This window comes from Delphinapterus leucas, chromosome 12, assembly GCF_059928025.1.
Source record: "Delphinapterus leucas isolate spDelLeu-1000000601 "Yukka" chromosome 12, BTC_Dleu_Yukka2, whole genome shotgun sequence".
Taxonomy (NCBI): domain Eukaryota; kingdom Metazoa; phylum Chordata; class Mammalia; order Artiodactyla; family Monodontidae; genus Delphinapterus; species Delphinapterus leucas.
The window spans coordinates 53411799-53439035 of record NC_143140.1 but is presented as its reverse complement, the minus strand read 5'-3'; the positions used below and the strand labels follow the sequence as shown (position 1 = coordinate 53439035).

General features: G+C 36.3%; 1 protein-coding gene across 1 annotated transcript in view; it reads right to left on the bottom strand.

Annotated features, from left to right (window-relative positions):
* RFX6 (regulatory factor X6) overlaps nucleotides 1–26684 on the bottom strand; it is a 56048-nt gene extending 29364 nt beyond the window's left edge. The window contains exons 1-6 of the mRNA XM_022555069.3: nucleotides 26447–26684; nucleotides 26024–26180; nucleotides 23162–23285; nucleotides 21408–21469; nucleotides 10317–10394; nucleotides 8953–8980 (exon numbers count right to left, since the gene is read on the bottom strand). Of these exons, the coding sequence (XP_022410777.1) occupies nucleotides 8953–8980; nucleotides 10317–10394; nucleotides 21408–21469; nucleotides 23162–23285; nucleotides 26024–26180; nucleotides 26447–26669 (672 nt within the window). The 5' untranslated portion in view covers nucleotides 26670–26684. The remainder of the gene's footprint in view (nucleotides 1–8952; nucleotides 8981–10316; nucleotides 10395–21407; nucleotides 21470–23161; nucleotides 23286–26023; nucleotides 26181–26446) is intronic.
* Nucleotides 26685–27237: the final 553 nt, after the last annotated feature.

The following is a 27237-nucleotide window of genomic DNA, read 5'->3' as shown; positions in this document are numbered from 1 at the left end:
ATTCAAGCTCATAATTTTGATGTAGTTATCAAAAACAATTTTCAAGTGAAAACCACAGATACCATTTTACACCTATTGGACTGGCAAAAACTCAAATGTCATTCAATGCCAAGTGTTCCTGAGAATGCGGAGCAAAAGGAATGCTCACACACAGCTGGAGAGACATAAACTGATACAACCATTTTGGAAAACAACTTGATATTAACTAGTAAAGTTAAACATGAGTATGTATATCCTAAGACCCGAAATTCTACTCCTGCACATGTGCACCTGGACAACATTCAGAGTAATAATGTTTTTCAGGCAAAAAGGAAAAAATTCTCCCAAACTGGAATGAATAAATGTGCTGTGATATTTTCATACCATGGAATATTAGCAGTACAAAAAAGGTACTAGAACTACATCTATTAACAATGATGAATTACAAAACCTAATGTTGAACGAAACTAGAAAGTCATAGGGAAAAATGAATCCATTTTTATGTAGGCTAAATAATAAATAATATATTGGTGATAACAAACTGGGCAATAATAAATGATACATAATATTTACTATTTTAATCATTTTTAAATATATAGTTCAGTGGTACTAAGTACATTCATATTGTTGTGTAAGCATCACGACAGTGTTTAATATTCATGGTATACATTCATAAGTGATCAACTTTAAGGAAAGACAAAGGAGTAATTAACAACAAATTCTGGAGTGCAGTAATTTCTGGTAGGGAGGGGGAAGTGATGGGGTGAGGGCACACAGAGAACTTATCTCTTTTCAGCTATGAGGTAGGTCGTGAATTTTCATCTTATGCTTATTTTAAAAACTCTGTGTGTGTGTGTGTGTGTGTGTGTATGCATGTGTTACAAATAATGCATTACCCAATAAAAATGTTAGAGTGCTATGGAAACACACTTGAGGAACAGAGTATATGTCTTTAATTCTTATTTAAAACTCTCATGTTGATAAATTATAGTTTTGTGCAACAGAAGCTAGCAACACGTGTGGAATATCAACAGGGGGCAACAGTGCCTAAAGAAAAAATTCAGAAATTAAATTTGTTTGGATATGTTAACAAATGTGTACATGGTATAAATCAAATAATAATATTCTGTCTAGAACATGTAACACAAAAAGAAAGGAGAGATTGATAAGCTGGGAAAAATTAGAATATGATCATTTTAATTCCACTAGTAGATTTTCTATTTTAATTACACTAAAAGAGGTGCCAGATCTTAGACCAGCTATGGAGGTCTGTTTTTTGTTTTTTTTTTCTCTCAACTGATGACTTCACTACTCTTGGTTGAACTATTAAGAATCTTATTTCCAAAAGAAAACAAGAAGGAACCTACAGAAAAGAAACAATATGATTAGAAGACAAGAGGGTCTGATTTATGAGGAAAGATTAAAGGATTTAAGCTGCACAGTTTGGCTAAGTGATGACTAAAAGAGAGCATGATAACAGTCTACAAATATTTGAAAAGCATATACCAAGGAGGGAGGATTTGCTGTTTATCTTGGTACAAAGTTGTTAAACTGGCCATGAATGGTTGATGTTAAGGAGAAGGAAACTCAAGCTATCAGGGAAACTTCCTGGTTGAAATGTATGAAATCAAGGGACTTATTCCCTAGGAAATAATGGCAACTTCATTACTAGAGCTACTTAAAAGATTCACAGGAAAAGAAAGGCTTCCTTTGACCAGGACAAAGTATTAAAACTAGGTTTCATTTATTTTTTTTATTCCTGGGAATTAAAGTATTCTGAGACTTTCTCTAAGACATTTTTGAAATCTGAACCACTACATTTATGAATAAAAAATTTAAAACAATCAAAATTCATACCACTGACTGATAATTACTCTTAATTTCCTCCACATGTTTTGTTTTGCTTTCGTTGCTGTTGATTTTGTTTGCTTTTATATTATGAACTATTTAAAACTTTAAAAAAGGTATAGGTAAAAAGTAGTAAATACTCATGCACTTACCATCCCAATTAATATATTAGACTTTTTTTTTTTTTTGCGGTATGCGGGCCTCTCACTGCTGTGGCCTCTCCCGCCGCGGAGCCAGGCTCCGGACGCGCAGGCTCAGCGGCCATGGCCCACGGGCCCAGCCGCTCCGCGGCACTTGGGATCTTCCCAAACTGGGGCACGAATCCGTGTCCCCTGCCTCGGCAGGCGGACTCTCAACCACTGTGCCACCAGGGAAGCCCCAATATATTAGACATTTGAAATATTAAAGCAGCCTCTGTAGCCCTCCCTAATCTCATTCCCTTCCCTCCCCATAAGGAATAATTAATGTTCAGGATTTGGTTTATACCATTATTATTCAAACCTTTAAAAATTTACCTTATATGTAAATATTCTTAAATAACATATACTACTGCTTTAAAACTGGTACCATGCAGTATGTATCTTTCTACATTCATTGAGCTTTTTTCATACAACTTTAGGTATTTCAGATGAACCTAATTTGATTCTTATAACTACAATTCACTCATTTCCAAAGCAGTATAGTATTTTCCTGTATTGAATATATAAAAATTTATTTTCCCACTATATCATAATAGACTTTCATTTTTTGGTATTCTGAAATTATAAACAGTACTGCAATGAACATCCTCATACATGCCTCATTGTGCACGGTGTAAAGTTTTCTCTAGGAATGCAGTCATAACGTGCGTGAACTTTCAACTTTTCTAGATATTGCCCTCCTACCATTCATGAGAGTCCCTCTGCTTCATATTCTTAACAATATTCAAAACACATATTTTGATACTTTTTAATTGCTGTTATTCCAGTAATGGTAAAATAATTACTTTTAGGTTCTAATTTGCATTTCCCTGATTAAAAATTAGATATGTTTATTGGCAGGGATAGGGATAGTATTCAAAATATTTACTGAATATATGTTATAGAACCTGGTCAGTCAGAATGGGCACCATGAGCACCAACACTATTTATCAATCATTCTTTTTCATCTTGTGTGAATTGCCTGTTCATATACTTTGCTACATTTCTATTGGGTTACCTTTTTATTACTAAGTTGATCACATATTCTAAAATGGTGCCATCTGATAGAAATTTCTGTAATGATGAAAATGTTCTATTTTTTAAAATGTTCTATTATCTGCACTGTTCAAATACAGTATTTACTAGCCAGCACTTGAAATGTAAATAATGTGCAGAGAAACTCAATATTTTATTTTACGTAATTAACAGCCAAGTGTGGCTAGTGGCTACCATACTGCATAGCATAGTATTTATAGATATTAATCCTCTATCATCCAGTTTTATTTTACACATTTTACATATTTTTGAAGCCATATAAACATATATTTGTTTTTGCATCCTGTTTTTCTTCCTAATTAACATTTCTCCATGTCATTAAAAGAGCCCTTTAATAAATGATATAATATTCAGTCCCATAAAAGTCTTATAAATTATGTAATCTTTTTTTTTGTAAAAAGACTATTTCTTTTTATTGCTGAATAATATTTCCTTGTATGGATATACCAGCTTTTGGTGGGTTTTTTTGTTTAACATCTTTATTGGAGTATAATTGCTTTACAATGGTGTGTTAGTTTCTGCTTTATAACAAAGTGAATCAGTTATACATATACATATATTCCCATATCTCTTCCCTCTTCCATCTCCCTCCCTCCCACCCTCCCCATCCCACCCCACTAGGTGGTCACAAAGCACCAAGCTGATCTCCCTGTGCTATGTGGCTGCTTCCCACTAGCTATCAGTTTTTATGTAATCATTTTTATTATTAGTCATTTAGATTGAACAGTTTTTCACTGTAGTCAATAACAATTTTGTCCATAATATTTTTTCTGCATTTTCTATTATTTCTTTATATGTGACCCATACAAAAGTGAAATTAGTGGGAGAAAAAGGATGAACACTTTAAAAGACTTGAACACAGATCTTGCAATTATTTTCCAGAAAGTTTGTTCTGTCTTCACCAGCAGGGTATGAAAGAACTTATCTCACCATACTTTCACCAGCTTCATAGTAATTTCTTAATATTTGATAATTTTATTATTTAAAATTTTAATTTATTTGGTAGTTCATTTTTCATGCATTTATTGGCCTTTTCTTCCTTATGCGTATTGTCTATTCATATCTCTTTTTTTTACTATTTATTGAGGTCTTCATATTTTTTTTAATTGATAGGATTTCTTCATATAGTAAAGATATTACCCCATTGTCATATTTGCATGTGACAATGGAATAATATCTTCCTACTGTATTTCTTCTGACTTCAGATTTTGTATATGATGCTTTGACTTAAAGGAGTTTTCAATTTCCATTTTGATTTTTTTCCTTTGAAATTCCTTAAATTGTTTTCATGGTAGAAAGTCTTTCCCTGAGGCCCCCGCCCCCCAGAAATGAGGTAGATACATGTTTCCTTCTAATTATTATTTTTGTATTTAATAATTTATATGAACTTGATAAAGGTATGAGGTATAGAAACATTTTTCCAAAAAATATCTTTCTAACATTATGCCCTGAAGAATTTTATTTATTTATTTGGTACTCTATCTTCCTTCATAAAGGACTTATGACAATTCACTGAAAAATATTTCTTCCTTCATTGGTTGTAATGTCTCCTTGATCACACACTAAATTATTACACACACTATGGCCCTTTTTCAGTTAACTAATTTCTGCTGTAGATTTGTTCTACCTACATTTGAGTCAGTATCATAGTGTCATAATATTTTGATATCTGCCAGACAAGTCCCTTTTGACTCTTCTTGTTTATACTTCTCTCAACTATTACTTCCTATATATCCTTCTAGATCAAATTAATTTCCAAAAAGACCTGCCCACTCAAAATTTTAATAGAGTATTAAATGTCTAAATCAATTTAAGGAAGAATTGACATATTTATAGTATCTAGCATTCCTATCCAGACATGTGGTACGTCCTTTCATTTAAAATTTTCTTTTATGCCTGTATTTTTTTTTCAGATAGGTAGTATGCTTCTCCTGTTTTGATTACTCCCAAATATTTTTCACTTCTGCTGGTTCCTGCCATTTACATTTTATAATGTTCTACCTTTCTTGTCTTCCACAGAGACTGTTCCCACCTCTCTCAATAGGGAATCTGTGAGAAAAGTAAGTCCTGTAGAAAAGGATTTTTTTTTTTCCGGTACGCGGGCCTCTCACTGCTGTGGCCCCTCCCGTCGCGGAGCATAGGCTCCGGACGCGCAAGCCCAGCTGCTCCGCGGCATGCGGGATCCTCCCAGACCGGAGAACGAACCCGTGTCCCCTGCCCCGGCAGGCGGACTCTCAACCACTGCGCCACCAGGGAAGCCCTAGAAAAGGATTTGAGTGACCATTTTCTCAGTTCTCCCAAGGATGGCACTTAGCTAGTACCATTCCAGATGCATACAAGAGCCCATTCCCTACATACAATGGATGCCTTGGGGCATTAGGGCTACATTCTCTCTGGGAATCCTGACTGAGAAGAGCTGGGACTTTTTTTAAGTTCTTCAAACTCCTACTACTCCTTACCAAGATTTCACTCACAGAAAATGACCTAACTGACTGCTGATACCTCAGAGAGAAATCCCAAACCACTAAACTATCTCAATGTCCTGCCACAAAATCCACAAATCCACTTGTATCTGAACTAACCCATTTCTTTCTCCAGTTTTAATGGAGTAAGTGTTCCTTCTCTTCAGGGCCACTTTCTCCACTCGGAAGCTCTTCCCTGCCCACGCCTTCAGTAACCCTGTACTCTCAACTTTCCCCTCTCTTTCATATCTTTGTTCTCTACTCTTTACTGAATCTGTTTTACCAACATTAGAACCATAGTCTAATCTTCCTTCAAAACTAAATGTCAGGCTTCCCTGGTGGCGCAGTGGTTAAGAATCCGCCTGCCAATGCAGGAGACACGGGCTCGAGCCCGGGTACGGGAAGATCCCACATGCTGCGGGGCAACTAAGCCCGTGAGCCACAACTACTGAGCCTGCATGCTGCAACTACTGAAGCCTGCGTGCCGCAACAAGAGAAGCCACCGCAATGAGAAGCCCGCGCACCGCAACGAAGAGTAAACCCCGCTCGCCGCAATTAGAGAAAGCCCGCACACAGCAACAAAGACCCAATGCAGCCAAAAATAAATAAATTTATAAAAACAAAAACTAAATGTCAAGCCCTCCTCCAACTATCACCCTTGACTTGACTAAATTTTCTATGTTCAATGCCACTGCCCATTCGTTTCACAAACCAAACCCCAGCTCTCCCCTGATAATGTTCTTGCTGCAGTCATTAATTATCTCCACTTAACTAATTTAATAGATCTTTTCCAGTTCTTATCTTGATGACCTTTTAGCACCATTTGATAGTAGCAACCATTCCCTCCTGTTGGAAGCACTCTTTTCTCTTGGCTTCTGTGCCACTGTATTCTCCTTCCTCTTACCTCTCTGGATTCTCTTCAGTTATCTTGCTGACCCTATTTTTCTTTCCCACCTTTCAGAACTCTTTTCTCGTAATGTCTTCTCTTCTTATTTATTATTTTTTCCTAGACATTTTTATTCATTACCCTGACTTCAATCACCATCAAACCAAATCCCTAAATCCTCTTGTCCAGTCGCATATATCCACCTGCTCACTTCAAGTCTACACTGGATGTTTTACAAGCACATCAAATATGGCAAGTTCCAAATTGAACCCGTTATCTTTCTATTCTTTCTACCTGCTTCTCTTCCAGTGTTTCCTAGCTAAAAGCAGTCACTTCTCTCCATCCCTGGGCTATTATCCTCATTCAAGTATTTTCTTATCCAGATTATCCACACATCTCTAACATGATGCTCCTCTTGTTTGCCTGCCCGTATGCCAGTGTTTGATATCTGGCAACGTCAGAGACATTTTTGGTTTTCACAACGAGGGGGAGGGAAGGCTATTGGATTGTAGTGGATAGAAACCAGAGACACTGTGATGTTGCTAAATATCCTACAATGCACAGTACATCTCCCACTACACAGAATCATCTGGCCTAAAATGTCAGTGGTACCAAGGCTGAGAAACCCTAATCTATGCTGTTCCATCTGTCTGGACTCTTCTTCCCTCGGCCCCTACTCCTCCTCCAAACTCCTTCTTATTCTCAGTTCTTTCTTTAAATGTCACTTCCTGCAGGAAGTGTCCTTAACCACTTAAACCAGGTTAACTCTCAAGACACCCTTTATAATTAGTTATGATTATGTGCTCAAGATAGGTTTTTCTGCTACACTATAAAGGATCAAATCTAACCATTCACTATTTTGCCCCCTCATACCTGTATCACCACATATTTATTGATTAACGTTTCAACCATGGGTTAAAAAAATAGAACTTTATTGTGAATTTTTAAGAAAACAAATATATCTCAGCCTCAGTTTCCTTAGCTGTAAATTGGCAATATTATCACCCATTTTCCCTACCTCACCGTTCTTAATGTTCAAATGACCTGAAGGATATGAAGGTTTGCACTGACGGTCTCACACCCTGAGCAAACTGATGGCTGGTCACTCTAAGTACAAAATAGTTTTTTAAAATTTCAACTTTGTTAAACAAATATTTTATCATAATTTTAAAAAAGTATTTAGAGTATTTTTGAGCCTTTAGAAAGCCCTTAACTGTGCTCATTTATATAATCATCACAATAATGATACTCTATTTTTGCTTCCGGTAGCTTTAGAAAAATAGGTTTTATAGCCTAACCAAAATATTTTAGTTTTACTTTATTAACAAAACCTACACCTGAGTTTTGATTGTGCTCTTCTAAGGAGGAAGCAGTAGACTTGAGAGAGATTTTTCTTGTATTCGATAAAGTGAGGCTTGCCATCTGCATGCTGTACCAGCTAATGGACCGCTGGTACCACCAGTCTCTTCAAAGTGGCAGAAAGAACACCTGAGAGAAAATGACTTAAATTCCCTATTGACATAAACTTCAGTCAACTGAAGTGTATTTCTAAGTCAATATTTTTGCACTTTCACAACCGTTTATCTAATAAAGAGCTATTATTTCATTGATAAAAAGAGCAATCTGGAGGATTTTATTATGTAATTAGCCATTAACTGTATTAAAAGCACTGGTGGAAAGAAATTGGTCATTTTAGAGGGTTGGGGGCTTTATATTATTTCTTAATATGCCTGCATCATTTCACCAAACTAATGGAGTTACAATTTACGTCAGGTCCAAATTTACCACACAACACATTATCATGTGCCCTCAGTTCTGTGGCACCTCCTCTAATGATTAGTGAACTTGAGGATAATGAAGGCCTTATCATGTGCCTAATTAGCCATGCAGGCCCTAATGGTAGTTTAACTCATTTAGATAAAGTCAGTTTGCTGATCTGTTCTTTGGCTGGGAGTAAGAAGGAGGAGGGTAGTCTAGGCAGAAAGTGTGTGCTGTGCACGTGGTGGACCCTTTCTCCTTAGCTCCCACCCCTGCCATCCCCATCTCCACCCCCAGTGCAGAAGAGATCAGTAAACTGACTAATACACACACACACACACACACACACACACACACACACACAGTGAAACAATCAAGCATAACATTTGGGTTTCTTGCTAACTATCAAACGTTTTGTCTAGATAGGTATATGCCAAATATTAATTCTTTCCATATCCTCAGCTGTAGGCTTTCTGTTTATATTTAAATAACAATTTCTTGGATCAATAGTGGTCTTTTTAAAAATAATCTTTTCAGTATCTGATATTAGGTAAGGGTAATTGAAAAATTACCCCTCCTAGGGTAATTGCAGGTGGTTCAGTAGGTCCATGTAAAGAATCATTAGTTGCCCCAAATCTAACTTAGCTCTGTCTAAAGTCCTCAGCCATTCAAGGGACTCAATAAATAACATTTATTTCTATATTTGCCAATAAGGATGAATAACTCCTATTGTTAAACTTGTAATACATAACAGATATAAAATAGAAATGAAACTAGTTCTTACCTCATTCTTCAGCTTGCTTCCAGAAAACCTTAAAAATCAGAACATTTTTCATTAGTTAAAAATACATATACAGTTATATCTATCAAGGAAATGCAGAGGACCTACAAAAGTAGTAACTTTATATCACGATCAGTGAAATAAATCTGGAGAAATTTGTTTGATTTTCAAAGGAACCCAAGCATCTTTCTCAACTTACTAACAAAATAAGTCTATTACGGGAAAGTTAAATAAAGGATATTTAGGGAAGTCAGGTAAGATCTGAGGCAAAGCACACTTGATATTAAATATTTGTGCATTCTGGCCTGTATTTTCACTTCACAGTGAGTAGTGGTTAGTAAGCTGCCGTTATATTGTTTGTAATATCTGAGTTCATCTTTGTATGACTCGGGTGACTAAAATTATCTTTTTTTCCACAAGATACCTTACTTTTAAAACTAATTCATTCTTTTGAGAGCAGTTCTTGGGGAATCGTGCCATAAAGCAATCTCAGATGCAGATTTAATCATTTGGAGCTCCAGTATTTTAAAAACTAATAATTGCATATTATCACTGGTTTCATTAGATGTCCCCTTACTTGTCAATAACCTCCGCCTGATAGCTGATGACAGATTAGAGCAATATGTTCTTTTTTTTTTTTTTTTTTTTTGCGGTACACGGGCCTCTCACTGTTGTGGCCTCTCCCGTTGTGGAGCACAGTCTCCGGACACGCAGGCTCAGCGGCCATGGCTCACAGGCCCAGCCGCTCTGCGGCATGTAGGATCTTCCCGGACCAGGGCACGAACCCGTGTCCCCTGCATCGGCAGGCAGACTCTCAACCACTGCGCCACCAGGGAAGCCCGAGCTATAGGTTCTTTATATTCATTTGTGTTTTTTCTTTCACAGAGACTCAGTAGCTTAGGTCAGTAGCTTTATCTTACTAAGGTAAGCTGGTATATCAAAATACATGTGATTAGAGATGATTATAATAAACTTTTCATCTTTGTAAGATACTGGCCAAGCACATAGATCCTTAAAACAGGTTATCTCTTAGAAAAAAAAATTAAATTTTCTGCCTTTATTTTGTTGAATCTAGCTTGAAAACAGATTCAGCCTTATAAGTAAATACTAATTTGAAAGCAATTCTGCTTCCCTGATTTCTCTTTTACATCTCTCTGGGATCCTTGGTTCACCATTAATTTCTTATTAATGATTGCAAAGTATATTAATTGCCCAGTCATTGTAAATGTCCATACAAAGTTAAAATTAAGGTTTGATGCTTAAAGGGAAATATCTCAATAAGCAAAATTAGTAAGTCATTTTATTCAATAAATATTATACATATTTAAAGACATACAGAACTTATCTTGAAGATAGTCGAACTCTACCTTGTCAGGCCTTTTCCAGAATAAACGGAGTGGTAATATGCACTGCTCTCTTTGATGCCAATCCCATAATAATGATACCTAGAGCAAGAACAGGAACCAGCTCTGCGTTAATGTAGTTTTTTGAAGGGGAAAAAAGAGACTAAAGTAGAATTGAAGTAAACCACAAGTAAGAACTGCAACCTCTTGGTCTGCATCTTCCTTTCCTGATTTTTTCCTGATTAAGTAATATCTTAATGTGTTTAATCCTTCTTTAATGGTAACTAATTCTACTTATGGTCATATTTCTGGCTCTAAGCTTGAAAAAGAGGAGAATTGCCTACTGCTAACCCCCCTCAAACCTCTAAAACATTAGGTTTCAAAAACCAAAAAAAAAAAAAAATTATAATTGCAGGCATTTAACTGCAGGCATTTAAATTTGTAAATGTAGACATTGGCTCTAAGTATATCAAGCGTATCTATCTGCAGACTGCTTGGTTCAATTTGAATATGGTCAACTGAATAAGAAAATGGTGGGTTTTCTTTGTAGTACATCTATTGAATGGAGAAAAGAGTATAACATTATGTGTGGGAAAGACGTTGATGTCATGCATAGGAATATGTACGAAGCATCTGACCCTTTGAAAGTTATTTTCCTCATGAGGTATGAGAAGCCCAAGTCACTGTCATTTTCACTTCAAACTTTTGTGCAACAATGGGGAAAAAAACATCTCTGTGATGAATCAATGGAAATATGAAACATGGACTGTAACACTGTTATGAATAATTTGTTATAAATGTATCTATGGATCCTGAGCCACAGGCAAATATGTAGCATCTCTCAAGTTGTACCTCATTCTCCAAAACTGCAGACCCCAGACTTACTCCACGCCCAAGTACAAAGGCTACACATGTGACACAACCGCTAGTCAAAGACTGGGTATTTAGTGAGGGTGACCAAAGCCTGCTAATTTCTGCCTTTACGCTTCTTTCCCCTCTTTGCGCACCACGCAGCACCATTACCTATTTGGTTATTTACCATTTTAATCTGCATTCATCTAAGATCAGGGAAGGAATGAAATAAAAGAATAAGGGGGTTTCCAGTAGACTTCAGTGTAACCATATTTAAAACTTCATTTCTTAGCATCACCATCTGAGTTTAAAGTGGACAGGACAATGAAGGATCTACGCTTCAAGGCACCTTTGCTGACCTCAGTAATAAAGAAGGGACTTGTCAGAGCAACTCTACCCCTAAATGTTTTCAAGGCTCAGGACGAGAGTACAAATGGAGGCCCACATACCTTACGCCTAATCACTTAAAATATATAAATCAAGTGAACATATTGTGAAATAAAATGTCCCTCTCCTCCTATCTTGACAATGTACCTCCATAATGATCTAGTAGGTAATTCTGAGCTTAGAATGCCTAGACTCCTGGAGTTCCATGAGGAAACATGGTGGTGGGAGGAGAGCTGCCCCCAGCTCCCTTATCTCCCCAGCCTCTGCTGCTTTGTGCACTGTGAGGGGCCTCTTGAGAACACTCCAGTCTCCATGTCCAAGATCCACTCTCACACACACCCCAGACAGCTGCCCCCTAGGGGAGGCACCCATCTGGTCTATGTCTCCTGAGGTTGGATGAGGGAAGAGGCCCACTTTGTTCTATGGATGCTACAGTTTAAATAACTTCATTCTAGCCACTTGCTAAAGCAATACATGTTAAGCATTGCTTTAAAAGTTGATAAATCTTCTTTTACTATAACTTTGATCTTCTTGTTTCTCATCTATAATCCTTGTCTCAACATGGAAATAATATTATACCATGGTAAAGTGGTTTGCCATGCAGATTGAGAAGAAACTACATTGCCTTCACGGGTGGTAGACAAAAATCACAAGACAAATCAAAAGGATAACCGTGAGTTCAACAAGTATTAGATGGCACACTAATCCTGACCACTGTGAGAGCTGTCAATACAATGATTAAAAACCGACATGGATGACCGAGCCAGGAACATATATGCTTCTGAAGTCCACCCTAGTCCATGGTTTCCTGAGCCAGACTGCCTGCGAGTCACAGAACAGTGACCATGTTGAGTAGCCCTGAGGCGAATTTTACTTCCATTTTAAAAAAATCACTTGATGAACACTTTTTGTAAAAATGGCAACATCCTTTAGGACCCAATAAATGCTGAGTAACATGGATTTGTAATTCTTTTCTTACGTAGGATTTTTAAGGAAAGGATATTCTTATTACACAATTCATTTGTTCCTTATTTTTATAAAACAACTGTATTATTTTGCTTCCTCCTTTCTAATCATTAGGGCAGAATATCTTTAAAAATAAAAGCACTTAATACCTCCACTTACATTTAGAGTCAAGATTTTACATCTAAAAAAAAAAATCTTTTAAGTAATGTGTTTTATTCGTAAGTCAAATGTAAATGACACCATCAACCAGATACACATTGACACCCAAGGAAGGTAACTTGGTCAGCTACATTCCACTCTACAAATGAGAAAGCAGCATGTCCTTTTCTCATTAGCAATGCCTCATAATTTAGACATGTTGATGTAGCTGAGTATGTTATATCAATACAATCTTATAATTATGCTGGCCCACAGGGAATGAGTGAAAAAGTGAACTCTTTCCTTCAAACATGTATTTAATGCTTATTGTTTGCTACACGCTGAGGATTCAGAGAGACAGATGAGGATTTCTGCCCTGGAGGAGTTGATAGTCTTGTGGGGGAAAAAAGCATGCAAAGAAAGAACTGCAATACAAAATTAATATGTGCTAAAATTGAAGCAGGTGATAGTAGGTACTAATAGAAATAGCTACCATTTATTGAGCAACTATTACATGTAAAAAACTTTATGTATACTTCATCTCAAATTTCCACAGCAGCCTGCAAGTGAAGTAATATCTCCATTTCAAAGCAAAGTTCAAAAAAGTTTATGTGATTTGTTTGGAAAAAATATGTGAAAAGTTATGGGTTTGAAGACAAAATTCAAACCCAAAGCTCCACAGAGCACTCTTTGTTTCAATAGACTATACTCAAGATGCAAAATATGTATGTATATATAATTTTGTATCTCAGTTTTATTTATAATTAGAAGTCCTTAAATGAAATATAGTTTGAATATGCTTGCACTCAGCATATACACTCTCTCTTCAACTTTAGCATGACTCTTTAAGAATTGATAACTAACTTGAATCATTAAGAACTATACCATTGATCTGAATGTTTCATATTTGAAATTCCATATATAAACAGACTCCCTCTAGAATATAAGCTCCCTATAGTAGGAGCTCAATAAACATTTGTTGAATAAATAAATTTATAATATGAAAAATGTTAAAAATAACAATGTGTCATAAAGAAAATTTTATAAGCAGGAACTTTTAATAAAGGGCATGCATATAGTATCATATACTTAAACATAGCACAGTTTAAAATCTGGTAGAGATTAAAAAGACTCTTGTCTAATGTGATGTAAGGAAATCTACTAATTCCTTTAACTCTACCACTAGTACTGTGTAAACTTATCTATTTCTATCAGAGTTACTTGCCCTCCATAAATAACGTGTGCTTTCCTCACTGTGTGCCTTTACTTTGTTGAGCTCTATTGGGAATGCCCTTCTTCCTGCACGTCCCCATTTCTTATCTGTGCCTCAAGGCACAGCTTCAACACATGAAGCTTTGCCTGGTCTCTTAGGCAAAATTAATTTCTCTGTCCTTTGAACTCCTCTCTTGGTCAGTTATCCCATGGAGCTTTGCATCTCGTACCAATAGTATATGTATACACGGCTTACCTCCCCTACTAACTTATAAGATTTGGAGGAAGGGAATTTCATCTTCCCCTTCATTGTGTTCCCCCTTAGAAATTACTGTAAAGAAAAATCCTTATTTATTGGACCAGTCAATGTGTTCTGCTAGAAATCTGGAAACTGATAAAACACAAATTCTCTTAAAGCCAGTTGTTTTCAATAATTGCTTCCTAGGACTGTGCCTTTCCAGGTTACTGGTAAAATATTGGCGTTGAACAAAAGTTGTATCCCTAAACAATGTATATAAAGGACATGCAATCAGCGTATTTAGGTGGGAAGACTAGAAATTGCTAGAAATACAAATCTCAATATTTTGCAATGACCATTGTAATGCTTTAGCACATTTCATATCCAGTTTCTTCTGGAGCCAATAAAATAATCTTCCCCTTTAATCTTCCTTTTAGTCTAACTAGGAACATGTTATCGTCTGTCTGAGTGATGATTTAGTGTCTTTGAGAAGAGATAATAAATGAGCAGCTCTCTGTCTTCCTAACAGCTGAAGATAAACCTCATAAAACTGGGGAGAGTAATTTCATACAAAGTATACATGGATTTTTCATCTCACTTGCAACATATTATATCACTACTTTGTTGTTAATATATTACCCTAAAATAAATCTTGCTAGGAAATATTTGCCAGAAATATTCTAGCATAACAAGAATATATACAGGTAAGTGTTGAATAAAAAGTGAGTTTTGCCTCACTGTGGGCTAACTAGTTTTTAAAATTTATATACCAATAACTAATGTCTATCCTGTAGGTTACTCTGAATAAAGATTCCCAAACATTTCACAGTTCTTTCTCCCTATATGATTTTTATTTTAAAAGATATATGATAACTGCTTAAAAATCCTAGATATGATTAGCTAATTTCTCTAAGAAAATGTTTGCATAATACAAGTAGTCTTTGTGATTATCTAACAAAATTGTCTTCATTCATTAGCATCAACTGTCCTTAACCTTGTGTCAAGCAACAGATATCATTTACATTTTAGGAATAAAGAAAAATAATTAATTATTTTTATGCCCACATTTTAAAGTGAATGTGTTATATTTTAATAGGACAAATGAAATTATTGCTCCTCTTTTTAGTACTAAAGTATTTACCTTGTGTCTAATACTTTTCTTCATTTGCTGATCAATTTATACCTGCACCTATATTTCTTCTTTTCCATTTTGTCATTATATAGAATTCCTGAAACATATGTTCCCACTGAGCTAGTAGCCCTGATGTTAGTTTACATTATACAAATGATAACTGATAAGGAAATGATGGGATTAAGTTGTTCAGGGAGTTGCAATAACTTACTATGATAAGAGCAGCTGCCATATCAGTTTTATTAACCCACTAAATCACTACTAATAAATAAGATAATAGCTTTTATCCGTCATGTCTGAAAACCAAGATTTGACTGATCAAAGTCTACAAGAAATTAAAATGTAACTTCAAATCAAACAGTTTACTGTGTGCATGAAATCTCATGAAATCTAATTGGTGGGCTCAACTGTGTTCTCCCTTACCCTGCTGAGCCATTTTGAGCAAGGGTGGGACGTGGCCTCTTTTGCTAATCATTGTATCTTTAGGACCTAGTCAGCACCAGGACAGACGAAAAATGTTTACTAAATAAATGAATATTGATAATGAAATTGTTTTGACAGCATGTACCCTATCTTACTATTGTTTGCACCTCAAAAACTCTTTGGCACCATGCTTTGTCATCAATATAAATATGAATGGATTGATGATCCTTGCTATAATACATTCATAACATAAAAGAGGCAAGAATTACTTTTCATTAGATACTCTTTGTACCTATAGAATTTTGATTCATTTTTATTTATTCAAAATCTAAATTTAAAAATTTTGGGACTTCCCTGGTGGCACAGTGGTTAAGAATCTGCCTGCCAACGCAGGGGACACGGGTCCGAGCCCTGATCCGGAAAGATCCCATGTGCCGCAGAGCAACTAAGACCGTGTGCCACAACTACAGAGCCTGTGCTCTACAGCCTGTGAGCCACAACTACTGAGCCCGGGTGCCACGACTACTGAAGCCCACGCACCTAGAGCCCTTGCTCCGCAACAAAGAAAAGCCACAGCAATGAGAAACCCAAGCACTGCAATGGCCCCCGTGATGCAACTAAAGAAAGCTCGCGCAGAGCAACGAAGACCCAACACAGCCAAAAATTAAAAAATAAATAAATAAATTTATTCAAAAAAATTTTGCACAGGAAGAAAAAAAATTATTAGCATTGGTGGTAAATCAAAGAGAAGAAAAGAAAAACACAAAAGCAAAGTCAGTTTTTATCTTGGCTTTCAGAACATGCAGAATCTGCCATTGGGATTGTTGGTTTTCTTGGCAGGGAGGGGATGGTAAGAGAAAATGAAGGGATGGAGCACAGAGCTTATTATTTATTTATAAATTAATTAATACCAAATTTATTCATATATTATAAATAATTCAATAGATATTTAGTGATAGTATGTTTTGGGCACTACGACAATACAAAGTTTTACAAAATTACTAGGAAAATTGGGAGAAATTATAAATTCCTGTTTCTGCAAAATATGCTTACTTCTTCATTTATATTTCTATATCAATTGTTCATATTTTCATATACATAAAAATGTTTTTCAAATGTAAATTTTTAAATATTAAGCATCCAATAGAAATGATGATTGTGAAGATAATATACCAACACAGAGAACATTTTGGACAAAAATTAAAAGCAGAAAGCAAAATTGTGTGTGTGCTACAAATTTGCTTTTATAGAAAACATAAATATCTCTAAACAAATATAAAATAATTTAAAATGCCTTATGATTGATGCTTGAGAAATGTTGTTAGCTCTCTGAAGAAGAATCTAATATATTAATTAACATTTAAAACTGTTAGATCAGAAAAAATAAATAAGGAACCTCCATACTGTTCTCCATAGTGGCTGTATCAATTTACATTCCCACCAACAGTGCAAGGGGGTTCCCTTTTCTCCACACTCTCTCCAGCATTTATTGTTTGTAGATTTTTTGTGTGTGTGTGGTACGCGGCCCTCTCACTGTTGTGGCCTCTCCCGTTGCGGAGCACAGGCTCCGGACGCGCAGGTCCAGTGGCCATGGCTCACGGGCCCAGCCGCTCCGCGGCATGTGGGATCTTCCCGGACCGAGGCACGAACCCGTGTCCCCTGCATCGGCAGGCGGACTCTCAACCACTGCGCCACCAGGGAAGCCCTGTTTGTAGATTTTTTGATGATGGCCATTCTGACCGGTGTGAGATGATATCTCATTGTAGTTTTGATTTGCATTTCTCTAATGATTAGTGATGTTGAGCATTCTTTCATGTGTTTGCTGGCAACCTGTATATCTTCTTTGGAGAAATGTCTATTTAGGTCTTCTGCCCATTTTTGGATTGGGTTGTTTGTTTTTTTGATATTGAGCTGCATGAGTTGCTTGTATGTTTTGCAGATTAATGGAACGAAATGGAGTTATTTGTTGTGAGGTGGATGGACCTAGAGTCTGTCATACAGAGTGAAGTAAGTCAGAAAGAGAAAAACAAATACCGTATGCTAACACATATATATGGAATCTAAAAAAAAAGAAAAGAAAAAGAAAATGGTCAGAAGAACCTAGGGGCAAGACGGGAATAAAGATGCAGACCTACTAGAGAATGGACTTGAGGATACGGGGAGGGGGAAGCGTAAGCTGTGACAAAGTGAGAGAGTGGCATGGACATATATACACTACCAAACGTAAAACAGATAGCTAGTGGGAAGCAGCCACATAGCACAGGGAGATCAGCTCCGTGCTTTGTGACCGCCTAGAGGGGTGGGATAGGGAGGGTGGGAGGGAGGGAGACGCAAAAGGGAAGAGATATGGGGACATATGTATATGTATAACTGATTCACTTTGTTATAAAGCAGAAACTGACACGCCATTGTAAAGCAATTACACTCTAATAAAGATGTTAAAAAAATAGAAAAAATAAAATTTATACCTCAAAAACTCAAAAGTTCAATTAAACAATATTTTGTTGATATGACTGATATAGGAAAGAAGAAGCTTTATCAGGTGACAAAGCACAAACTTTAGAGCCAGATAAACCTTGATCTAAATGCCAACATTGTTATTTTATAGTATCTGTGTGGCCTTGAGCAAGTCAGTGATCTTTGAACTGCAGTTTCCTCCTTTGTAAAACACAGTAATTCCAATCTTGTATTGTCATTGTGAGGATTAGAGATTGTGTGTGTCTGTGTGCATGTGTGTGTGTGTGCTGCTCAGTAAATAATAACTTTTAATTGCATTGCTGATTTTTGGATGCATTGTGAATATCATATTATTAATTTTATATTATTATTAATAATTTCATTACTATTAAGGATAGTGAGGTTGAAAGCATATTCATGTCTCCATTCATTCCTGTACTTTTCCATTTAATTCTCACACCAAACCTGTAGATAATGGCATATCCAACTTATTGATGAAAAGCTGAACAGCTCATCTAGTTGTATATGGAAATATGGGATTAAAGCTCAGATTTGTCCAATTTTAAGCCTCATGCTCCTAACCACCAGGCAACTCTGCCTTTTGATATATTATCTTCCAAGATAAAAAAATCTAAGGGTATTTCTTGGAAATAAAGTCAGGAAAAGTATCTCGCTAAGAATAATTACATCAGAATATTAACAATGACAAAATACACAAACTCTACATCTTGCCATATCTTTCAAAATACTTAGTTTACATATAGAAAAAAATTTTCCCCATGATATGAAAATACCAAAAATATAATATGCAAGTTATAAAAAGCAAATGGCACATCAGGTAAGTAGGAAAAAATTCAAATTGTTAGTGCTATGCTCTTGGGCATCTGTTCTCAGATATCAAACAAATTGCCTGAAGTCACTACATATTGTTACAACATAAACCTACACACTGGAGCCACATTGTGTCACAATGGACAAGGTTAATGATTCATCCCTAATCCTAAAGGCTCCTTCTAGGATTAATTGACTTTCTCTGCAGCCTGCCTGCCTGTCCTCTTGTAGATCCTGTGAAGAGGATTTCTCTGCATTGCTTTGCCTCTTTTTCCACTATCTAACTATCTCAAACACTATCTAATCTTTTCTCTACCTACACAAGTCAGTAGGAATCAATTCAGTAGAAATTAGGCAGTTAAACTGATTCGACTTTGAAAAAAAGCTGACTTGGTTAGAAGGAATGAGCCAATTTTGTCTTTTTCAATCTGGCATTTCATTTCTCAGGCCACAATACTATTCACATTAATAGGAATCAATTAAATAGATATAAATTGATAATCTATTATGTAGCAGACCACAGAAATAGTATGAAAATGGGTGAGACAAAGTCTCTGTCCTCAAAATACCACCTTTTAAGGGGAGGAGATAAGTTAATTTCGCATTAGGGTAGGTATCAAAAACTGCTATGAGGGTGCAAAGAAAAGCCTACAAAACATCAAGAGGCTAAGAAAAGATTCAAAAGAAGAGGAAGTTCAGGAGACATTCTTTTAAATGGATAGGATTTCAACACACCTCTAGGGGAAAGGGCATTTTTCATGGAGGAAGACAGCATGAACAAAACAGTGGTGGTTGAGAGGGAAGCAAAGGGGACTGGGCAATAAATTGGTGAGAGCATAGGCTGCATGCTGAAAAGTGAGAAGTAGATAATAAGGTAAGAAAATGGTATGGGACTAAATCATAATGGACCTTGAATGTCAAGGTGAGAAAAGTTTGTCATGAGCAGGTGAAAATGTCTGAGGATGACAGAGAAATGATTGAACTTCAGAAGGTCAGTTTGGAAGAATGGTATTGAACAGACTAAAAAGACAGAGTCAAGGCCAGTTTTTGAAAGTGAGAATGGAGAGAGAGATTCAAGAGAATTCATAATAAATTAGGATCTATTCTTTTGGCAAGTGACTGAGCCAAAAGACTGAGCTAGCCAATAGCATAACCACAAGTTACATGTGGGTATTAAGCATCTGAAATGTGACTAGTCTGAATTGTGATGTGCTGTAGGTATAAAATACACACGGGATCTCAAACACTTGGTAGGAAAGAAAGAATGTAAAATATCTCATTAATAATTTTTATTTTTATTATATGGTTAAACAATCATGTTTTGGATATGTTGGATTAAATAAAACTTAGTAAAATCAGTTTCATCTGTTCCATCTTACTTTTTTAATATGGCTACTAGAAATTTTTGATTTAAATATGTGGTCATGTTATATTTCTTTGGACAATGCTGAACTGGATGTTAGAGCCGAAGGAGACACTGGACAAACTAGAAAATAAGTGGCAGAAGAGGGAAGAGGACTTGGTAGTGTTGCAACAGAGAAGCTGTAGGGGAAGTTTTATGCATTTATTTGTTTTAAGAAGACATTATCAACAGGTTCAAATGCTAGACAGGTGCCTAGGAAGATCAGTAACAGTAAAAATAAGCCATTGAGTTTTTGCCCAGGTAAAGAAATGGACAGGACAGAGGCATGTGATCAGTGCTAAGGCAAGTGAGCAGATAGCTACTCTCAAGAAATAGCAGAGAGAAGAAAAATAACAGAGCAATAACAAAGAGTATAGCAGGTTTGAGACGATTTTATTTTATCAACACAGAAGAGATCTGGATATGTTTGTAGACAGAAAGAAAGGAACAACTAAAAACACAGTGGACAGAAGAAATAATGGGTGAACATGAACCTGTAACTGGGGGTTCTACAGGGGTTGCCACAAGAGATAAGTAAAGCTAAAGCTATCAAGAGAGAGAATTCATGACTGCTTATTTTATATTTATATTTCCATTAAGTCATATGGGCATGGCATTTGTCTTGAAGGGAAAAGAGGGGAATATAAAGAAATTATTATCTGGGAAAGAAAACCAGAGGAAGAACCTGGACCCTGTTCAACCCCTGGCTTTGGCCTTGCTCTTTGGAAGTGTTGTGGATTCCATTTGGTCACTTATGTAGCCATATGTATTTCCCTTTCATGAAACTGGTACCTTCAGTCGTGGCTTTAAGATTATAAAAATGATTCATTTAGATTATTTCATCAGAAAAAATAATATATTATGGTTTTTCTGTGTAAGTTTTGCTTTTTAAACGTTATTTTAAAATCCACTTATTTTTCCTTTTAGGTCTTAGAGTTGGTAAAAGTCTGCTTTATTAAGAAGAGAATACCTAGCTCTATTCACTGATAAAGACAATACTTGTTTCACATTGCATTAGTCCTCATATACAATGCATCATATGTACAGATCTGGAATGTGCTCATCCATGTGCCTTACTTTGAATGGCCTCTTGTTCCAAGCCGCCGAGTCGTCAAGAGGGGAAATTTTTGACGAATTGTCTAAAAAGAAAGTCAATTGCTTTAGTTTTTAGAAAGTGTGTGTTTCTGTTGCAAGCCTCTCATATTCAATTTATTCTAGAAAGCAAATGTTGAGCTTTGAGTAAATATTTAGTCTGGAAAAATATACATATTGATACATAATGACACCTCAGCAAGGGGAGGGAGGTGCTTTTTTGATGACATTGTTCTACTGCCCTTTTCTCAATGTCCAAAGCAGATCATACCAATATCTGCTCTTGCTTGATGTTACTGCCAAAGCAATTATTACTTCATGTATGTGCTTTGTGGGAAGATTTGGGTTTCTTTATAGTAATTCTTTGCAGAGATTTACCCACAATTAAGTATCTACCTCCAACCCTGAAAGGACATGGAAATTTTCTTTGCCTTGCCAGATCTTCAAAGCCGTGTTTGAAACTTTTTCTTTTCTACGTTCCTTTCTCTAAATTGCCTAAAAGTTAGCATTTGATTAAAGAACAAAAATCTCTTCTACATAAAACAGGGCTTTTAACCTGAATCTTAGGAGATCCATACATGATCTTCTAAAGGCTCCATGGCAAACTCTGTGTATTAATATGTGTTAATTTCTTGGGGACTGGTTCTGTAGTTTTTATCAGATTCTCAAGGTGTTTTATGGCTCCCCAAACAGTTAAGAATGACTGCCATAAGGGGCACTAATAAAATATTAAAGCTAAAATGGATATTAGAAGTTGTCTTATGCAGCCTCCTCATTTTACAGAATGAGTGAACTGAGTTTTGAGGAAGTTTAGTGCTTTTCAGGTCTTGCAACAAATTAGAGTCTAGGCTAGCACCTAAATCACTGGATTACCATGCCCTTATCACACTGTCTCCTGTAAATGATAGGTTTTCAAAATAAATTAATAAATTATTTTAGTTAAAAAAAAAACTGGGAAGCCAGACCATAGTAATCATTATTTTCTAGACAACGAGTCCCTCTACAGGTTAGAATTTGGATTTCAGTTTATAAGAGATGCAATGTTTGAGATCTAAGCTTCTTACAATTTTTCTGGGATATCCTTGGTTCTTAGATAATAGAGCAAGACAAGAATCTCAAAGAACAAGGCTCTCCCAAGAGATTGATATTGTTTCCTGATTCTTAAAATGAGATCAACATATGTAAGTACAGTAATGTCAGCTATATAGATTCCCATCCTAACCACACAGGTTGGGTAAAAAGGAATGTTTTTAAATGAGAGAAATTTAACCAATCCCATCACGACATCTTGGAGTTTGGAGTGTAAATATACTTAGAGCAAATGGAGAATTAGGAGAACTATTTATGAAATAGAATAAACACAGTCACCAATTACATTAACAAGATACTTGTCACCTCCACTTAATTCTGCTTCTCAATACAGGCCATACCATACTCTTTAATGTATCCATCTTTGAAAGGAAATATTATTGCTCAAGTACAGCTTCCTTTAAGGTCACATTAAATCTTCTAATAGCCAGGGTTCTAATATTCAAAGCATATAGTAATTCAAGGTAAAACAAATAGTAGGTAACATCTAGGTTAAACATATAATAGTTCCAAATACAGCCAAGAGATTTCATTTACAAAACAGATTCTTAATATTCTATAAGAAAATCTGAACAGATAAGTTTGTTTCCGTACTGTCTGCCTGACATGACTTCAGTTGTAAGGTAGTATAGCCAATATGTGTTATTTACCTTTCCAAAGGTGGCTGCACAGGCTGGCTCCAGTTTCTCTTTCCGGCAGAAATCTAAATAGTGTGCATAAAGGATGCACCGTGGTAAGCAAACTCCTTCACATACAATGTAATTCTCTTCAAGCCTAAGAAAAAGGGCAAAGAATTAGGTCAAACCTTTTCTTTATTTCTTCTTTCCTTTCCCCTCTCACGTTGATTTAATGCTCCTTTTGAATACAGACTCTATACCAATGAGTTCTTGAGCAGACATGAGTAGACTTCTTTTATTCTGGATAATATTAAAAATATGATCACAAGGATTAAAGTTAGAAGAGCAAGAACCCCAATGAACACCTGCTAGTGCAGTTAAAATACCATGGCTAAGACAAAACCACTCCTGTGTGGTCCACATCCCAACGAATAGGTCTTAACTTCCGTGTAAGTCTTCCCTGTTCAACACGCTTTGCTCTGTGATAATCAAATATGAATAGTGAAATTGAAGGTGATGGTTTTTAAAAATAACATTCTCAACACTAAAGGGCTGCCAGGCTTCAGGTTGGCAAATGTCTATAATCTCTTACTTTCTTTCACAAACTAGTTCCAAACACTGAATAGTTAGGGAAGCATGGTGATACATTTATTTGCAAAATACATAAGAGTAAATTAACTTCACTTAAGTTCGAAATGGTACCGATCTATTTCTATCTCTACACTTTTTACTGTAATCAGTACTTACAATTACCTAAAAGATCCCGTACACTTGAAACATACTGTTATTCTCTATAGATGCCTCCAAACATGACACATAAATTCAGCTCCGTATTATAAACATAATTATATAAACTTTGAAAATTTAGAAGTAATTCCATTTAATTTGGATGCCTGCAATTGCAATTACACACAATTTATATAAATGTAATAACATATATTTAAGTGTTATAAATATCTGAACAGCAATCAGAACATCAGAACTTGTAGATTCTACTCTCAATTTTTCTAACCTTTCAGTAGATGATATTGGCTAAAATTTACTTATACTCTTTTTATGTATAGTAAAATCATAATTACTACTATACAAGAGCAATGCAATATAGAATATGCATTCAGATTAAAATTGAGTGAAACTCTTCTAAACTCTTTAGATCTCTGATTTAACACGTTCCCAAGGTGCATGAGATAAAAGCTACAGAACGTGTTTCCTAAGCAGGTAAAGTATCAGACATCCATTTTTCTATGACAAAGGAAAAAAATGAATCAAAACCCAATAAAATTTGCATACATAAAACCAAACACCTAGTTGACGGTGAAAATTGAAGTTAGGCAGATTTTTCACTTTAATTTTCAATTCTACAGTTTAACATCCCCGCTATAATCTATAACCTTAAGGAAAAAATTATCAGAAGGTAAATAACTCACCTAGGCTATTTTTTTTTAAATTATGTAACACTTTTTTAAGAGAGAGTATGGAGAATTCAAACAAAATGACAACATTTTATAGTTTCAAAAAATATGAAAATTACTGAGAAATATTCAACTATTTAAAACTATATTTTAATGACACGCATATAATGCCCACTTTTTCACCTGGCTATTTTGATGGTGTAGGCATTATTTTTGTCTTCAAAATACTGAAAAATCCTATACATAAGTATAATGTTAATTTTGGGTATGACTTTTTTCTTTAATTGTAATGCATTTACATTTATAAAATAAAAACCCAAGTTTGTTTCCATTCATTCAAGTTGAACTGAATAATGCAAGTGATCATTCAAAAGACCTTCATAATATATCTGAAGTCAAAACCTTTTAGCTCCAATTATCCTAAAAAAAATAGTGTGTCCTAAATATTTCAGATAATTAGCTCAACTATTTACTGCTCTAGTAGATTCTTAACCAGTAAATGTGATATCAACTTCAATAGTTAAACCATAATTTTAGAAAGATATTTAGTTTATATTTCAAATATTTGAAAGAGTTAAGGATATAATTACAAAAATTTACTACATGCAAATTGTAATTCAGTGTTAAAATAAGATGTGCTAGTTTTTTTAAGATACTGTTTTTTCTAGTGTATTTTTCTAAGATTTAGATCACACTTTACATATAAACAGATCATGTAACTTAGCAAGTAGACATTTTTACTTATTTGCGTCTTTTTTGGAATTTGGAAGGAAATTTATAGTTCTATTTCTTCACACTACATAGAGAAGTTTAATATTATGTTTTTACTTTAAATTTCTCTTCCCTTTAGAATATTATAAAATGTACTGTATATGTAGAGAGCCTACTGATAAACTCTTGGTTTTTAAAGATTTTCCACAAAATCCAATTAGTGATATTTCACTGTAATAAATCATATGTGAAAGGTAGTTGAACATTTATTTAAGTTAATAGCGTCATCTTAACTGATTTTTCTATGTCTTCTAGTTCAAACACATTTCATCTTATGGCCAATACACAATTTTGAATTTGCTCTCTACGGATAAAGGCACCGTTAAGATCCTTCCTCCTTTTAAGTTGTTTTTAAGAATCATGTTTTATAAACATAAAAATAACAAATATATAAGGACTGAATTGATTGCATGTTAAGCAAATAAGTAATAAAAAATTCATTATTGCTTACATTCGAAGAAATTATAGTTTTAGTCAACAATGAACAGAGTGATGGTTTTTATTTGTATTGCAGATCATTTTTCACCAGTACCAGAGTATGTCTCTATACCAAATATTCAGTGAAAACAATTTTTGGATGAATTTCTAATCGGTATTTTAAACTTCTCCAAGAAAGTCTGAGGGAGAAGCAAATTGAGAAAAGCAAAGAATCTGAATATACTGACTTTAAAAATTCAACAGGTGCTTAAGGGTATCCTTGGGCGAGTCTTACCACTGCAGGGTGAGCTGAGTCTGCTTCTTTTTATCCTTCATAATCTGCGTGATGGTTTTCTTCTGAGAGAGGTGTGGATCGGTTGCTTTGGTTTTGCTGTCTTGATTGTCCGCAACCTCTTCTTCAGAGGAAAAGTTACCATTGCTTAAATGCATTTCTGATTGCAAGTTGAAAAGATGATAAAGAAAATCAGAATATACAATCAATTAATTAGCCTCTAAATGTATCTTGGCGTCAAACAGGGTGGCCTATGGGGTTCAGAGGAGAGCTATGTAAAATCCTTTCGACTTAATTTCTATTTAACAATCATTTTCCTAGGGGAAATATATGCGCGTTTGCGGTATGTTTCTTTTTATTATCGGATGCCCTGTAAAAAATACATCCGCGTCCCAATCACGTCCCGGGAGACGGCAGAGCACTCACCGGCTTTAACTCCCACCGGCAGCTCCGGGTCGTCCCCTTTCTCCCCGCTGCCCAGCGCAACCCCGGGCTGCGCTTCAGCCGCCAGGTACACCCTTTCTTCGGGGAAAACGAGCAAACCCTTGCTCAGGAGCTGCACACAACACTCCTCCTGGACTTCGGGGGAAACCTGGGGAGAAGCCTGCACCTGCAGGAAGGCGTCTTCCAGCTCCGGGACCTTGGCCATCCTCCTGGCCACGGAGACTCGGGCACCCGCCGCTCGACCGGCTCCCAGCGGAGCCCCGAGGCCGAGGCGGGGCGGGGCGGGGCGGGGCGGGGCTGGGGACCCGGGGCCGCTGGGGCGGGGACGGAGGCTGCGACTCGGGATCCCCCGGGCGTCGCGGAGAAGGAAGGCCGCGCACAGGTACGGCTCGGACAGCCCTGGGAACTGGGTGGGCCGAGGCGGGACTGACTCTCTCCACCTGTCTGCCATCCTGGCAGATGCTCAGCTTGGAACTCACTTCCTCACCTGCGCTCGTCGAGCCTGAGTAATGGAGTCCCATTCCGCACATCTCCTTTCCCCTCTTTCCTCCTTTTCTCTCATCTTGCCCTGGGACCGAGCACTCTTTCCACACCCAAAGCTCCCAGAAAGAACCAAGGCTGCTTCCGCGGACAGCCTTGACTCTGCAGGCCCAGGCCAGGAGAGGAGGCCCAGAGCACCGCTCAGTCTTTGCACATGTCCTCGGCTGATTTATTACTGGAGTAATCCTAGGGGGTGGTGAAGGCCCTTCTCAGTGACTTGGGACAGACACCAT